Source organism: Salmo salar, chromosome 19 (genome assembly GCF_965601325.2).
Source record: "Salmo salar chromosome 19, fSalSal1, whole genome shotgun sequence".
Classification (NCBI taxonomy): Eukaryota; Metazoa; Chordata; class Actinopteri; order Salmoniformes; family Salmonidae; genus Salmo; species Salmo salar.
This window is the reverse complement of record NC_138309.1, coordinates 15,327,491-15,343,151: the sequence shown is the minus strand read 5'-3', so window position 1 is coordinate 15,343,151 and position 15,661 is coordinate 15,327,491. Positions and strand designations below refer to the sequence as shown.

The 15,661-nt window shown below is 43.2% G+C and overlaps 1 protein-coding gene across 4 annotated transcripts in view; it reads left to right on the top strand.

Annotated features, from left to right (window-relative positions):
• The window catches only part of plppr5b (phospholipid phosphatase related 5b), a 118,258-nt gene that overhangs the window by 49,074 nt on the left and 53,523 nt on the right, over nt 1–15,661 (top strand). For all 4 annotated transcript variants that reach the window (XM_045702120.2, XM_014157383.3, XM_014157386.3 and 1 more), the window contains one exon: nt 8,719–8,851. In XM_045702120.2, the coding sequence (XP_045558076.1) occupies nt 8,719–8,851 (133 nt within the window). The remainder of the gene's footprint in view (nt 1–8,718; nt 8,852–15,661) is intronic.

Below are 15,661 nucleotides of genomic sequence, written 5' to 3'. Positions count from 1 at the left end.
GCCTGCTGTACACACTTCATCAGTCTCTCATTCACAATTTGACAAGGACTTGATAATGACTCAAATTTCCCGGCTGCATCCCCTTCGTGTGGCCGTAATGCCTCCTAAAAAACTCTATGCCTTTAGCGGACAGTGGCCGTTGTGCCCTTGACTGAATATAATAATTATAATTCCCTTCTCCCGGCTGCGTGCCGAAACACCTCTCACTCACATGGCTAACTGTCACGTGAGCGGGTCTTTTTTACAGGCTACAAATGAAGACAGACACATCGGGGACGAAACTGCACGTGTCCTTATCCAATTCCGACGTGCATATTGAAGAACTGTCCACATTTACTTTTCATTAGCCAACAAGATGAGTAGGCCTACCGAACAGCAAAAGCACTAGCCAATGTCAATCTACTATTCCCCATAGTACAAAAGTTGACCTATTCTATTCTGTGTGAGATTGTCTCAGACAGATGTGGGATGCGATAGATCCCAAATTAATTCAACCACTAGCATCAAAAAAACTGTTTTAAGCAATGAGCCTGACACCACAGATTAGAAGGTTTAGCTTAAAATGTTGATGAACTATTTCTTCCCATTATAAGCACACCAATGCGCACACGGTAGTAGGCTATAAGCAACAATATTCCATTAGCAGGAAAACACCATTGTCAAAAGTGACCACAAATGCGATTATGCATGTATTGCTTTTATTATAAAGGTGCATTGTTATGGTGAAAATGATCTTCCCCAAACTTCAAACTCACGAGCTGTGTATGTATGCCACTTAGGCTCTACGACCGTTGTAAAGCAGATTAATGTGCTTGATTTTAACCTCTACAGTGTCGGTGGGTGCACAGTTATGAACTTGAAAATGTATTAATAAACCAATTAGGCACATTCTGGCAGTCTTGAGACAAACATTTTTACAGAAATGCAATGGTTCATTGGATCAGTATACAACTTTGCACATACACTGCTGCCATCTAGTGGCCAGAATCTAAATTGCAACTGTTCTGGAATAATACATTATGGCCTTTCCCTTGCATTTCAAAGTACAATTATTTTTTTTAAACACATGTTTTTTCTTAGTATTATCTTTTACCAGATGTAATGTGTTATATTCTCCTACATTAATGTAACATTTCCACAAACTTCAAAGTGTTTCCTTTCAGTTGGTATAAATAATATGCATACCCTTGCTTCAGTTCCTGAGCTACAGGCAGTTAGATTTGGGTATGTCATTTTAGGCAAACATTTAAAAAAAGGGGTGCATCCTTAAGAGTTAAGAAGTTATTTGGCCTCTTCACAAACCTTATCAAAGCATATAGGTTTATGGGCTAGGCTACATGATGTGTGCGACTATGATTTGGGTATCATTCACGCCTCACACTATTCTTGATTTAATCTTGTATTTACATATACTAAATAATATATGTGTGAGATTTGTTTTGATTTAGAATTGACCGTTATCATGCACCTGTCTCGAAACAGGGGCCGCGGAAAAAAATACATGTCTTCTATGCCCTTAAATAGTGAACAGAGGATGCTTTTCACATGGTTCATTTTCATGCCAAACAGATAGGCTATACTCCTGTTGTAAAGAGAAGCAATGTGCTTAATATTAGGAAAGTTGAGAAATGAATATAGTAGGCCTAGCCTATAGAAATCTTATAAGATCCTGCTCTTTTTAATAGAGGCCATCACTCTGTTTTCTCATGCAATTGCATAACCTATAGAAATGTTGCGCAACATGAGCTCATAGGCTCTCATGAAGTGTTTGATTAGATTTTCGATTACATTTGCAGTGATGTCAGAGTGATTAGAGGGACAGTAGAGTCCGGAGTACCAGGCAGTTAGCAAGTTTGGTAGGCTACCAATGACCATCAGCAGCATCAGAGCATGGAAAAGCCTATTTACCGTGACTAAACGATCACGTGGAATTCGCCTGCCGTCATGACTCGTGACCGCCCGCATGGCGGTAATACGGTCACCGTAACAGCCATAAGTACAGGACAGTAAGTACAGTCATGGCCAAAAATATTTTTTCAAGTAACTCACAATTTTCCCCAAAAATAAGTTGAAATTGATCAAAGTATTTCATCTCCACAATTCTTTATTTCACTGTTAATATTACAGAACCTTTGTTTTTAATTCAGAACATAATATATCCATTTAATCAGAAAATAAACAGAAATGGCATTCACAAAATTATTGACAGCCTAGACTTAATATTTGGTAGTGCAGCCTTTTGTCAAAATAACTGTAATCAAGCACTTCCTATAGCCATCGATGAGCTTCCTGCACCTCTGTACTGGCAGTTTGGCCCACACTTCTTATGCGAACTGCTCCAGTTCTCCCATATTTGAAGGGTGCCTTCTCCCAACTGCTGTTTTCAGATCTCTCCACAAGTTTTCAATGGGATTTAAATCTAGACTCATTGCTGGCCACTTCAGAACAGTCCAGCGTTTTATCTTGAATCATTCCTGGGTGCTTTTTGAAGTTTGTTTGGGGTCATTGTCCTGCTGGAAGACCCATGACCTTCAACGGAGACCCAGATTTCTGACACTGGGTCTGACATTGCGCTTCAAAATGCTTTGGTATTCTCCTGATTTCATGATGCCATGCACACGTTCAAGGCACCCAGTGTCAGAGGCAGCAAAGTAACCCCAAAACATCACTGAACCTCCTCCATGTTTGACTGTAGGGAAGGTGTCATTTTCTTTGAAGGCTTCATTTAGTTTTTTGTAAACATAGAGATAGTGTGCTTTACCAAAAAGCTCTAATTTGTTCTCGTCTGTCCACAGGACATTCTCCCAGAAGGATTTTCTCATGTTCCGGTGTGTTTTTGCAAATTGCAGTCCCCCAAGGGTCTCCTACCGTATAACCCCCTTTCATTGAGTTGAGGACAGACGGTGCGAGTTGAAACTGTCGTACTTTGCGTCTGAAGGTCAACTTGAATCTGTGTGGCCACCATTCGAACAAGGATTAAGCTAACATTTAGTAGAATATTCAGATTTGTTTGTCTTGTTAAACTGCAAACCAAAGACATACGTACATGGATACCATAATATGTTTTAATTTCAACAGTTTTCTGTAAGAAATGTTGCATTATTTGAAAAAAGTGCAAGGGTGCCAATATTTTTGGCCACGACTGAATAAATAGAATAAATGCTAGGATCAAACCAAACTCTACATTATTTCAAAGATGTGACAATTTTTACTTCATGTGTGCTTTTAATGCCTGTTGTAGGCAATGGATGTTATTGCCTTGATGATGACAGATTGTAAAGTAGATAACAGATAGCAATGATTCAATACCATTGGATAGAATTATCCCACTGTCCAAAGGTGATTAATATCAGACCAGGGTTGAAATACTATTTCAGGTATTGCAATTACTTTTCAATACATTTCAAAACAAGTATTCAGACAACCTTTATTTAAAAAAAAACAAGTAGTTAAATAGTAAAATGCATTTGGAAATAAAATTGGAAAGTATTTGAAAATACTCAAATACAATGACTCAAATACACTCCAATGCATTTAACCCATGTATTTGAAAATAGTATTTGAAAAATAATTTGAAATACAATTTTGGTTGACTATTTTTTTTATTTTTACAAAACAAACATTCAAATACTCAAGTTAAAGTACTTGTTTTGGGCCTTGAATTTCAAAAGACTGAAATACACAGAAAAAAAGCATTTAAATAACAAATACATGTATTTGAACCCAGGTCTGGTTGATACCAGTTCAGGTCACAAGGATCACAGTGTAGTAATAATACTGTGTAGTATAGTCAATGAAATAGCTATGCTGCTGTAGCATAGTATTTTATATCCTCATTAATCATATTCTTTACTATATACCCTTAAAGAGATATTTTGAAGTAAACAAAAGAAACTTGAGACAGTGAAGCACATAGAGAATGTTGATGAAGTGGCGTAGTTGGCCTCGAGAGTAGTACAATGTGTGTAACCTAGATGTAACCGATTCTGGTAGTGCTAGGCCTCAGTAATGCCCTGGGCTGTTCTGTTCCCCTGAGAGGAGGAGGAGGAGCAGGAGGAGGAGGATGAAGGCTCTTTATCACTGTATCCTCAACTGGGACCTAATACAGCAGACCTTAGCTTTTTCTTTCTTTCTTTCTTTCTTTCTTTCTTTCTTTCTTTCTTTCTTTCTTTCTTTCTTTCTTTCTTTCTTTCTTTCTTTCTTTCTTTCTTTCTTTCTTTCTTTCTTTCTTTCTCTCTCTCTCTCTCTCTCTCTCTCTCTCTCTCTCTCTCTCTCTCTCTCTCTCTCTCTCTCTCTCTCTCTCTCTCTCTCTCTCTCTCTCTCTCTCATTCTTCTCTCACTCACTCACTCACTCACTCATTCTTCTCTCTCTCTCTCTCTCTCTCTCTCTCTCTCTCTCTCCCCACCAGAGTAGTGTTAAATAAATCACTCATGGCAGCAGCACCTGTGCTAGGGGGGAAACAGTACAACCCTAAGCTCCGGTGTTGAACCCTTTCACTCCCTGGCGGCCCATTCAGTACTGAACTCCCTGACAGGTCCTGCTGCATCTGTGTGGCCAGTGAAGCGGAAACAGCAACCTGGGAACCTGTGCGCGTGTCTGCGTGCGTACGTGTGTATGGTCTTTGAAGCCACAAGGTTGCAGGTTTAAAGGGACAGTGCGAGATTTTTGAAATCGAGCACTTGTTCTACTTACCTAGAGTCAGATGAATTCATGGATACCATTGTTATGTCTCTGTGTGCAGTTTGAAGGTAGTGTAGTTTTGCGGTCCATTGCTAATTAGCAGTAGCGCAGTGGCTGGAAGTCTACCGAAACAGACTGGAAATGTATTTATATCTATTTAAAAAGTGGTGTGCCCAATTGATACATTTTAAATAGGACTACAATGATAGCAAACCAAATACTGCAAACCCATCTACTAGGGATCTATCAGTTCACTGATATGCATTATCCCCTGTTCAAATGTTTAAGATTTGTGTGTCTGCGGAACCCAAAATATATCCAAATGTAGCATGCATATGTCAGAAAATCGATTCAAATGTTACGAATCGCCAGTTCACTAAAATGTTTCGCTCATATTATGTAACTGTGTTGACAATCTTTGATCTACAAGTCATTTTGCATGCTGAGCTTATTCAAACTGCACGCTGTGCGCAACTTTGTGCGCTGACCAACGAGAGGTAGGCCTATACCTGATCTTGCAGTTGATTGACAACCAATGTAATTTGCTAGGTTATGAATATCAGATGTACTGTTGAAAATTGTGCTTTAAGTAGCCAAAGATACCTGCAAGACACAAATCTAATCTGGCTATATCTGCTGATTGGGGTTTACTGTCGTTAGATTTTAGATATACAGACTAAAGGTGATAATTTCATAACAAGAACAGTCATCTCTTTTGCTACCCGCACTGCATGGCCGAAGTGGAGGAGAGAAGCTCACTCCTAAAGACTTCCAAACATCTACAGTCGTGGCCTAAAGTTTTGAGAATGACACAAATATTAATTTTCACAAAGTTTGCTGCCTCAGTGTCTTTAGATATTTTTGTCAAATGTTACTATGGAATACTGAAGTATAATTACAAGCATTTCATAAGTGTCAAAGGATTTCTTTTGCAAAGAGTCAATATTTGCAGTGTTGACCCTTCTTTTTCAAGACCGCTGCAATCCGCCCTAGCATGCTATCAATTAACTTCTGGGCCACATCCTGACTGATGGCAGCCCATTCTTGCATAATCAATGCTTGGAGTTTGTCAGAATTTGTGGGTTTTTGTTTGTCCACCCGCCTCTTGAGGACTGACCACAAATTCTCAAAGGGATTAGGGTCTGGGGAGTTTCCTGGCCATGGACCCAAAATATCGATGTTTTGTTCCCCGAGCCACTTAGTTATCACTTTTGCCTTATGGCAAGGTGCTCCATCATGCTGGAAAAGGCATTGTTCGTCACCAAACTGTTCCTGGATGGTTGGGAGAAGTTGCTCTCGGAGGATGTGTTGGTACCATTCTTTATTCATGGCTGTGTTCTTAGACAAAATTGTGAGTGAGCCCACTCCCTTGGCTGAGAAGCAACCCCACACATGAATGATCTCAGGATGCTTTACTGTTGGCATGACACAGGACTGATGGTAGTGCTCACCTTGTCTTCTCCTGACAAGCTTTTTCCAGATGCCCCAAACAATCGGAAAGGGGATTCATCAAAGAAAATGACTTTACCCCAGTCCTCAGCAGTCCAATCCCTGTACCTTTTGCAGAATATCAGTCTGTCCCTGATGTTTTTTCCTGGAGAGAAGTGGCTTCTTTGCTGCCCTTCTTGACACCAGGCCATCCTCCAAAAAGTCTTCACCTCACTGTGCGTGCAGATGCACTCACACCTGCCTGCTGCCATTCCTGAGCAAGCTCTGTACTGGTGGTGCCCCGATCCCGCAGCTGAATCAACTTTAGGAGACGGTCCTGGCGCTTGCTGGACTTTCTTGGGTGCCATGAAGCCTTTTTCACAACAATTGAACCTCTCTCCTTGACATGCTTGATCATCTGATAAATGGTTGATTTAGGTGCAATCTTACTGGCAGCAATATCCTTGCCTGTGAAGCCCTTTTTGTCCAAAGCAATGATGACGGCACGTGTTTCCTTGCAGGTAACCATGGTTGACAAAGGAAGAACAATGATTCCAAGCACCACCCTCATTTTGAAGCTTCCAGTCTGTTATTCGAACACAATCATCATGACAGAGTGTTCTCCAGCCTTGTCCTCGTCAACACTCAGACCTGTGTTAACGGGAGAACAACTGACATGATGTCTGCTGGTCCTTTTGTGGCAGGGCTGAAATGCAGTGGAAATGATTTTTTGGGATTCAGTTCATTTGCATGGCAAAGAGGGACTTTGCAATTAATTGCAATTCATCCGATCACTCTTCATAACATTCTGGAGTATATGCAAATTGCCATCATACAAACTGAGGCAGCAGACTTTGTGAAAATGTATATTTGTGTCATTCTCAAAATTTTGGCCACGACTGTACTCTAAATTTTGAGATTGGGGTGAAATCCAAAGTTGTGCTAGATATTCATTAGCAATGTCATTGACAAATATTGGTAGAGTACTAGCTCAAACAGTTTTAATCTGCAAAAATGTGAAATGTATTAGTGGGGGATTTCAGATTAAAAGTGGGTGGACAAAAAGCAAGCATTGCCCCCCCACATCAGATAATGGGGTGGTAGATGCCCATTTTCTCTTATGGCTCAGCTCAGGTGCCTAATTATACCATAGACATACATCATACATCAGATCCAGCTCAGAGAGACCCAGCTCATGAGCTCCATCAGTAGAAGATTTTAATTTAGAATGAAAAATGTATGTGTTTATGCAACAAACGTTAATGCCTCAAATAGTATCCTATCGCATTGAACCAAATCGTATCGATTTGCTCTCTAATCAAACCGAATTGCACCAAATAGTTTCAAACTAAAACGTATCTTTCCTCTATCCTATTGGAGCCCATGCACTTAGATACCTATCAAATCATCTTGAAAGGGAAAGATGCATATCCCTACCATCTACAGTATTTAATGAGTTTAGATCTCTCTCTCTCTCTCTCTCTCTCTCTCTCTCTCTCTCTAGCTTCCTCTTCCCTCTTTCTCTCTTCCTCTTCTCTCTTTCTCTCTGTTCCTCTTCTCTCTCTAGCTTCCTCTTCTCTCTCTCTCTAGCTTCCTCTTCTCTCTCTCTCTAGCTTCCCTTCTCTCTCCCTTCTTTCTCTCTCTTCCTCTTCCCTCTCTCTCTCTCTCTCTCTCTCTCTCTGGCTTCCTCTTCTCTCCCTCTCTCACTCTCTCTTCCTCTTCTCTCTCTCGCTCTCTCTGGCTTCCTCTTCTCTCTCTATTTCTTCCTCTTCTCTCTCTCTTCCTCTTCTCTCTCTCACTCTCTCTTCCTCTTCTCTCTCTTCTGCTCTCTACCTCTCTCACTCCTCACCATCTGTCACCAATGGCAACTGCAAATGTGATTATAATTATACAGTTTTACTCCTCTGTAAATGTTAACAGCTCAAGGATATCACTTTTTTAGAATAACCTCTCATCCCAACCCATGGATTGAAGAACCAGGCATCGACAGGAATTATCTTTATGCCTTTAAGCTATACTGTAAATTCCACCAATGAAACATACATGCTATCATTTGTTTTTGTTTTTAACAGTGTTGGAATCATATTATTACACCCACTCTAGATCATCAGTGTTGAATTAGGGGTATTTTGTATAACTGACAACACACACTGGGTTGTAATTCTGTTGATAATCAAGTGTACTGTGTCAAGCTCTGGCTTTAAATAGGAATTCACCTTCTGCTCACCTTTTAACCCCAATGACCACACACACTCACATGCACGCCCACGCACATACACAGACGCACACAAACAAGTGTGTTCTCATCTCTCAGTAACGAGAAGTGCCTTAAGTAGAGCCCTCCTCTCCTTCGATATGTTTTCCGTTAATACCGCTGGTGCCTTGCAGATGTCAGCCATTGAGAAGTGTACATAGTCTCTCAGAGAGATTATGATGCTGTTTTGTTGTGTTTTTGTGTTTGTATGTGCGTCTGTGTGTGTGTGTGTTGGGAGTTACAGTATGTATGAATTTACCGACTAAACCATATTTGATTCATGATTCAACACTTAGAAGAATATACTCATTTGTTTATCATCCATTTGTCTTTTCTGTTCCCCTTTCTTTTCTAGATCATGATCTCAGAGACCGTCCTGTTCTTGATACAATACTCGTCCAAAGAGCTGGACAGTCAGGAGAAGACCATGCTGACAGGAGACTGCTGCTACCTCAACCCTCTGGTGCGCAGGACCTTTCGCTTTCTGGGTACGTCATACAGACTAAATATTATCGAAACATTAGTCAACTTTGTGGCTCAATTGGCAATTGTGCAATGACAAGGTTGTACTTCGGATAAAAGCCTCTGCTTATTGACACATATTGCATATATTAAATACTCTCTGTCTTGTCCTTGAAAACTAGCTCCTTATGTCCAGTGTCTCCTCGTACAGAAACGCACACTGTCACGTGCCCTGAGGGGAAAGAATGGGATCCTTTGGAAAGGAATGGTACAGTACTGTATGTAGTCTCCTCGCCTATGCTCTCACGCAAACGTTCCTGTTTTAGATAAGACTACAGAAACCAAGAGGATTATCACCCTGATCCCTGAGGGAATACTCCTCCCTCCCTCTCTCACTCTTTCCTGTTAACCTCTCTTGGGTATGTGGGATGCTGCGGGACACACTATTCAACAGCCAGTGAAATAGCAGGACGCCAAATTCAAAACGACAAAAATCTCATAATTCAAATGTCTCACACATACAAGTATTATACACCATTTTATAGATAAGACTCTCGTTAATCCAACCACATTTTCCGATTTCAAAAAGGCTTTACGGCGAAAGCAAAACATTAGATTATGTTAGGACAGCGCCTAAAAAAAGAAAAGCCACACAGCCATTTTCCAACCAAGGAGAAGCGTCACAAAAACCAGAAATACAGCTAAAATTAAGCACTAACCTTTGATGATCTTCATCAGATGGCACTCATAGGACTTCATGTTACACAATACATGTATGTTTTGCTCGATAAAGTTCATATTTATTTCCAAAAACCCCATTTTTACATTGGCCCGTAATGTTCAGAAATGTTTTTCCTTCAAAAACTTCCGAATGAACACATCAATTTATAGAAATATTCATCATAAACGTTGATAAAATATTAAACTGTTATTCAAAGAATTATAGATAAACATCTCCTTAACATCTCCGCTGTGACAGATTTCAAAAAAGCTTCACGGGGAAAGCACACTGTAACGTTCGTCGCCTGGTGACGAGGAAGCGGACCAAAACGCAGCTGGGAGCGAACACATGTTTATTCAACACACTGGAATTAAACATGAACACAAAAATCAAGAAAAATGCAGATACGTTACGTGCTCAAACAAAGAGACAACACCCCACAAACAGCGTGGGGAAAACAGCAACTTAAATGTGATCCCAATCAGAGACAATTAGCGACAGCTGTCTCTGATTGGGAATCGACAGAACCCAACATAGAAATAACCCACCTAGAGCCTACACAAGGCTAAAACGTAAACCAAACACAAACCAATGAAAAATACCTAACATGACACACCCTGACCCAATATACCCGAGTTCACCTGGTCAGGGCGTGACAGAACCCCCCCCCCCCCCAACGGTGCGTACTCCCGGCGCACCAAACTTAAGTCTATTAGGGGGGGGGGGGACCCGGGTGGGCGCCTCACCCTCGGTGGAGGCTCTGGCCCCGGGCGTGTTCTCTCCCCCGCCTTCACCTTAACCCTACCCCTCTGGCCCGGACTGGACCACTGTGGAGCGGCATGCTCAGGCTCCGGAGCGGAGCCGTCGACCGGAACAGGATTGGGGACACGCACCACTAACCTGGTGCGGGGAGTAGGGACGGGCCGGACAGGACAGGGGACACCCACCACTGACTTGGTGCGGGGAGCAGGGACGGGCCGGACAGGACTGGGGACACGCACCACTGACTTGGTGCGGGGAGCAGGAACGGGCCGGGCCGGACTGGGGACACGCACCACCAACCTGGTGCGGGGAACAGGGACGGGCCGGACAGGACTGGGGACACGCACCACTAACCTGGTGCGGAGAGCAGGGACGGGCCAGACAGGACTGGGGACACGCACCACTAACCTGGTGCGGGGAGCAGGAACGGGCCGGACAGGACTGGGGACACGCACCACTAACCTGGTGCGGGGAGCAGGGACGGGCCGGACAGGTCTGGGGACACGCACCACTGACTTGGTGCAGGGACGGGCCGGACAGGACTGGGGACACGCACCACTAACCTGGTGCGGGGAGCAGGGACGGGCCGGACAGGACTGGGGACACGCACCACTAACCTGGTGCGGGGAGCAGGAACGGGCCGGACAGGACTGGGGACACGCACCACTAACCTGGTGCGGGGAGCAGGGACGGGCCGGACAGGACTGGGGACACGCACCACTGACTTGGTGCGGGGAGCAGGGACGGGCCGGACAGGACTGGGGACACGCACCACCAACCTGGTGCGGGGAGCAGGGACGGGCCAGACAGGACTGTGAACACGTACTGGTGACCTGAAGCGTGGAGCCGGTTTAGCCACTCGTCCTGGCTGGATGCCCATCCTAGCACGGCATGTGCTGGGCATGTCCACCGGACGCACCGGGCTGTGCGGGCGCACTGGCGACACAGCGCGCAACTCCGCATACCATGGCTTGGTGCGGGCAGGACTGTGGACACGCACCACTAGCCTGGTGCGGGGAGCAAGGACGGGCCAGACAGGACTGTGAACACGTACTTGTGACCTGAAGCGTGGAGCCGGTTTAGCCACTCGTCCTGGCTGGATGCCCATCCTAGCACGGCATGTGCTGGGCATGTCCACCGGACGCACCGGGCTGTGCGGGCGCACTGGCGACACAGCGCGCAACTCCGCATACCATGGTTCCTCCTCCAGATCTTCCCTCTGCAGGTCCTCAATCAACTGCCTCATCATCTTCGTCTCTTCCTCCTCCGTCATCCCCCACGAGAGCAGTGGTCTGGGCTCTTCCTCTGCCCTTCCGGACCACCCCATTAGCCCCCCCAAAAAATGTTCTTGGGGGTGTTTTCCGGGCCTCCTCGACCGCCGCCTGCGACTCCGTCTACCGGCTGGCTTTACCTCCTCGACCTGGGAATCCTTCCGCCAGGGTCCTTTCCCCGACATTATCTCCTCCCAGGTCCAGAACTCCTTCCCCTCGCGAGCCCATCTCTCGCGCTCCTTTTCCTCCCGCTGCTTGTGTCCTGGTTCGGTGGGGTGTTCTGTAACGTTCGTCGCCTGGTGACGAGGAAGCGGACCAAAACGCAGCTGGGAGCGAACACATGTTTATTCAACACACTGGAATTAAACATGTACACAAAAATCAAGAAAAATGCAGATACGTTACGTGCTCAAACAAAGAGACAACACCCCACAAACAGCGTGGGGAAAACAGCAACTTAAATGTGATCCCAATCAGAGACAATTAGCGACAGCTGTCTCTGATTGGGAATCGACAGAACCCAACATAGAAATAACCCACCTAGAGCCTACACAAGGCTAAAACGTAAACCAAACACAAACCAATGAAAAAATACCTAACATGACACACCCTGACCCAATATACCCGAGTTCACCTGGTCAGGGCGTGACACACACTTTGCAATAATCTGAGTACGGCGCTCAGAAAACAACAGCAGGCAATACAGATACCCGCCATTTTGGAGTCATCTAAAATCATAAATAGCATTATAAATATTCACTTACCTTTGATGATCTTCATCAGAATGCACTCCCAGGAATCCCAGGTCCACAATAAATGTTGTTTTGTTCGATAAAGTCCATAATTTATGTCCAAATACCTCCTTGTTGTTAGCGCGTTCAGTAAGCTACTCCAAATGTAGGAAGCACGCCGAAAATTTCACGACGAAAAGTCAAAAGAAGTTCTATTTATGTTCATAGAAACATGTCAAACGATGTATAGCATCAATCTTTAGGTCCTTTTTAACATAAAACTTCAATAATATTCCAACCGGACGATTCCAATGTCTTGAAAAATGTAATGGAACACAGCTACCTCTCACGTGAATGCGCTCCAATGAACTCATGTCCTTTCCTGAGTCAACAACTTCCAACTTCCTTTGTTCGCTCTCTGTTCACCATAGAAGCCTCAAACAACTTTCTAAAGACTGTTGGCATCTAGTGGAAGCCGTAGGAAGTGCAAAATGAACCCTAAGTCACTGTGTGTTAGATAGGCAATCACTTGAAAAAACTACAAGCCTCAGATTTCCCACTTCCTGGTTGGATTTTTCTCAGGTTTTTGCCTGCCATATGAGTTCAGTTATACTCACAGACATACACTTCAGAGTGTTTTCTATCCAAATCTACTAATAATATGCATATCCTACATTCTGTGTCTGGGTAGCAGGCAGTTTACTACGGGCACACTTTTCATCCGGACGTGAAAATACTGCCCCCTACCCTAGAGAAGTTAACTCTTCAATTTACACCACAATTTCTCTCACTGTAACAATTCCTTAATGTTAGGAGCTTTCAGTCGCAGCTCAACCTCCCTTTACTCACTATACACAATATGTATGAATTAATGTTGCTCTAAATTACATCTACAGTTGAAGTCGGAAGTTTACATACAATTAGGTTGGTGTCATTAAAACTCGTTTTTCAACCACTCCACAAATTTCTTGTTAACAAACTATAGTTTTGGCAAGTTGGTTAGGACATCTACTTTGTGCATGACACAAGTCATTTTTCCAACAATTGTTTACAGACAGATCATTTCGCTTATCATTCACTGTATCACAATTCCAGTGGGTCAAAAGTTTACATACACTGAGTTGACTGTGCCTTTAAACAGCTTGGGAAATTCCAGAAAATGATGTCATGGCTTTAGAAGTTTCTGATAGGCTAATTGACATCATTTAAGTCAATTGGAGGTGTACCTGTGGATGTATTTCAAGGCCTTGACATCATGGGAAAGTGAAAATAAATCAGCCAAGACCTCAGAAAAAAAATTGTAGACCTCCACAAGTCTGATTCATCCTTGGGAGCAATTTCCAAACGCCTGAAGGTACCAAGTTCATCTGTACAAGCAATAGTATGCAAGTATAAACACCATGGGACCATGCAGCCGTCATACTGCTCAGGAAGGAGATGCGTTCTGTCCCCTAGAGATGAACGTACTTTGGTGCGAAAAGTGCAAATCAATCCCAGAACAACAGCAAAGGACATTGTGAAGATGCTGGAGGAACCTGTACAAAGTATATATATCCATAGTAAAACGAGTCCTATATATTTCGACATAGCCTGAAAGAAGCCACTGCTCCAAAACCACCATAAAAAAAAGCCAGACTACGGTTTGCAACTGCACATGGGGACAAAGATCGTACTTTTTGGAGAAATGTCCTCTGGTCTGCTGAAACAAAAATAGAACTGTTTGGCCATAATGACCATCGTTATGTTTGGAGGAAAAAGGGGGATGCTTGCAAGCCGAAGAACACCATCCCAACCGTGAAGCATGGGGGTGGCAGCATCATGTTGTGGAGGTGCTTTGCTGCAGGAGGGACTGGTGCACTTCACAAAATAGATGACATCACGATGAAGGAAAATTATGTGGATATATTGAAGTAACATCTCAAGACATCAGTCAGGAAGTTAAAGCTTGGTTGCAGATGGGTCTTCCAAATGGACAATGACTCCAAGCATACTTCCAAAGTTGTAGCAAAATTGCTTAAGGACAACAAAGTCAAGGTACTGGAGTGGCCATCACAAAGCCCTGATCTCAATCCTATAGAACATTTGTGGGCAGAACTGAAAAAGCATGTGCGAGCAAGGAATCCTACAAACCAGTTACACCAGCTCTGTCAGGAGGAATGGGCCAAAATTCACCCAACTTATTGTGGGAAGCTTGTGGAAGGCTACCCAAAACATTTGACCCAAGTTAAATAATTTATAGGCAAAGCTATCAAATACTAATTGAGTTTATGTAAACTTCTGACCCACTGGGAATGTGATGAAAGAAATAAAAGCTGAAATACATCATTCTCTCCACTATTATTCTGACATTTCACATTCTTAAAATAAAGTGGTGATCCTAACTGACCTAAGACAGTGCTTTTTACTAGGATTAAATGTCAGGAATTGTGAATGTATTTGGCTAAGGTGTATGTAAACTTCCGACTTCAACTGTAAATATCATATAGGATGTTAAATGGATAACTCAGTCTAACCGGCCAACTTTGCTTTTGTTAGACTGTCCGACAGTAGCCAATTGGTGTTATGTTGGCGTTACAATTAGTTCTGCACATTATGTCTGCCCCAGTAGCCAGCAGTAGCTACCACAGCCACCTGCTGTAGAGGTATGGATGACTGCGGTACCTAGAGCAAGGGATTCGTGTCAGATTTTTTAAAGACATTATCATTTGGGATCAGATAGGGATACTACTTTTATCTAAGCCTCCCTGACAGACTGCAGTGGGAAGGTGATAATTTCAACACAGGTCAAAGACACCTGTCTGCAGAGCATGGTGGTGCACTTCTCCAGCCCAGTACATGTTTTACAAAGAGATTGCATGTACTTACAAATGTAAGATAGAGGTATCTGTATCTGTATTTTGTATCACAGAAATATAACATTGTTTTATCTCATGTACTATAGCTATCGTGCTGTGGAAGATTACTTTCTGATTGACTGCTCTTAGATTCTGTCTCATTTCTCATCTCTACCCTGTCCATGATTTGTTTAGTCAGTTCATATTATAGAGATGCGAGAAACACAGGTGTGTGTGTGTGTGTGTGTGTGTGTGGGTGTGTGTGTGTGTGTGTATGTGTGTGTGCGAGTCATCTCACGACCTGTCGTCTTCCATCCCATCTCTCTGTTTTATTTAGAGTTCCAATGATAATGACTCACTTTGCAATGCTCTGTGGGAAAATCCATTTTGAACATGCCCGAAGGTCATGACAACAAGCTCGCTCTTAACTCTTAATCTTACTTTTCCACCTGATTTGAAGTCTTTGCATTTCTCCACCCTCTCATGAACCTTGATTGTGAAAGGATAAGCTATTTAG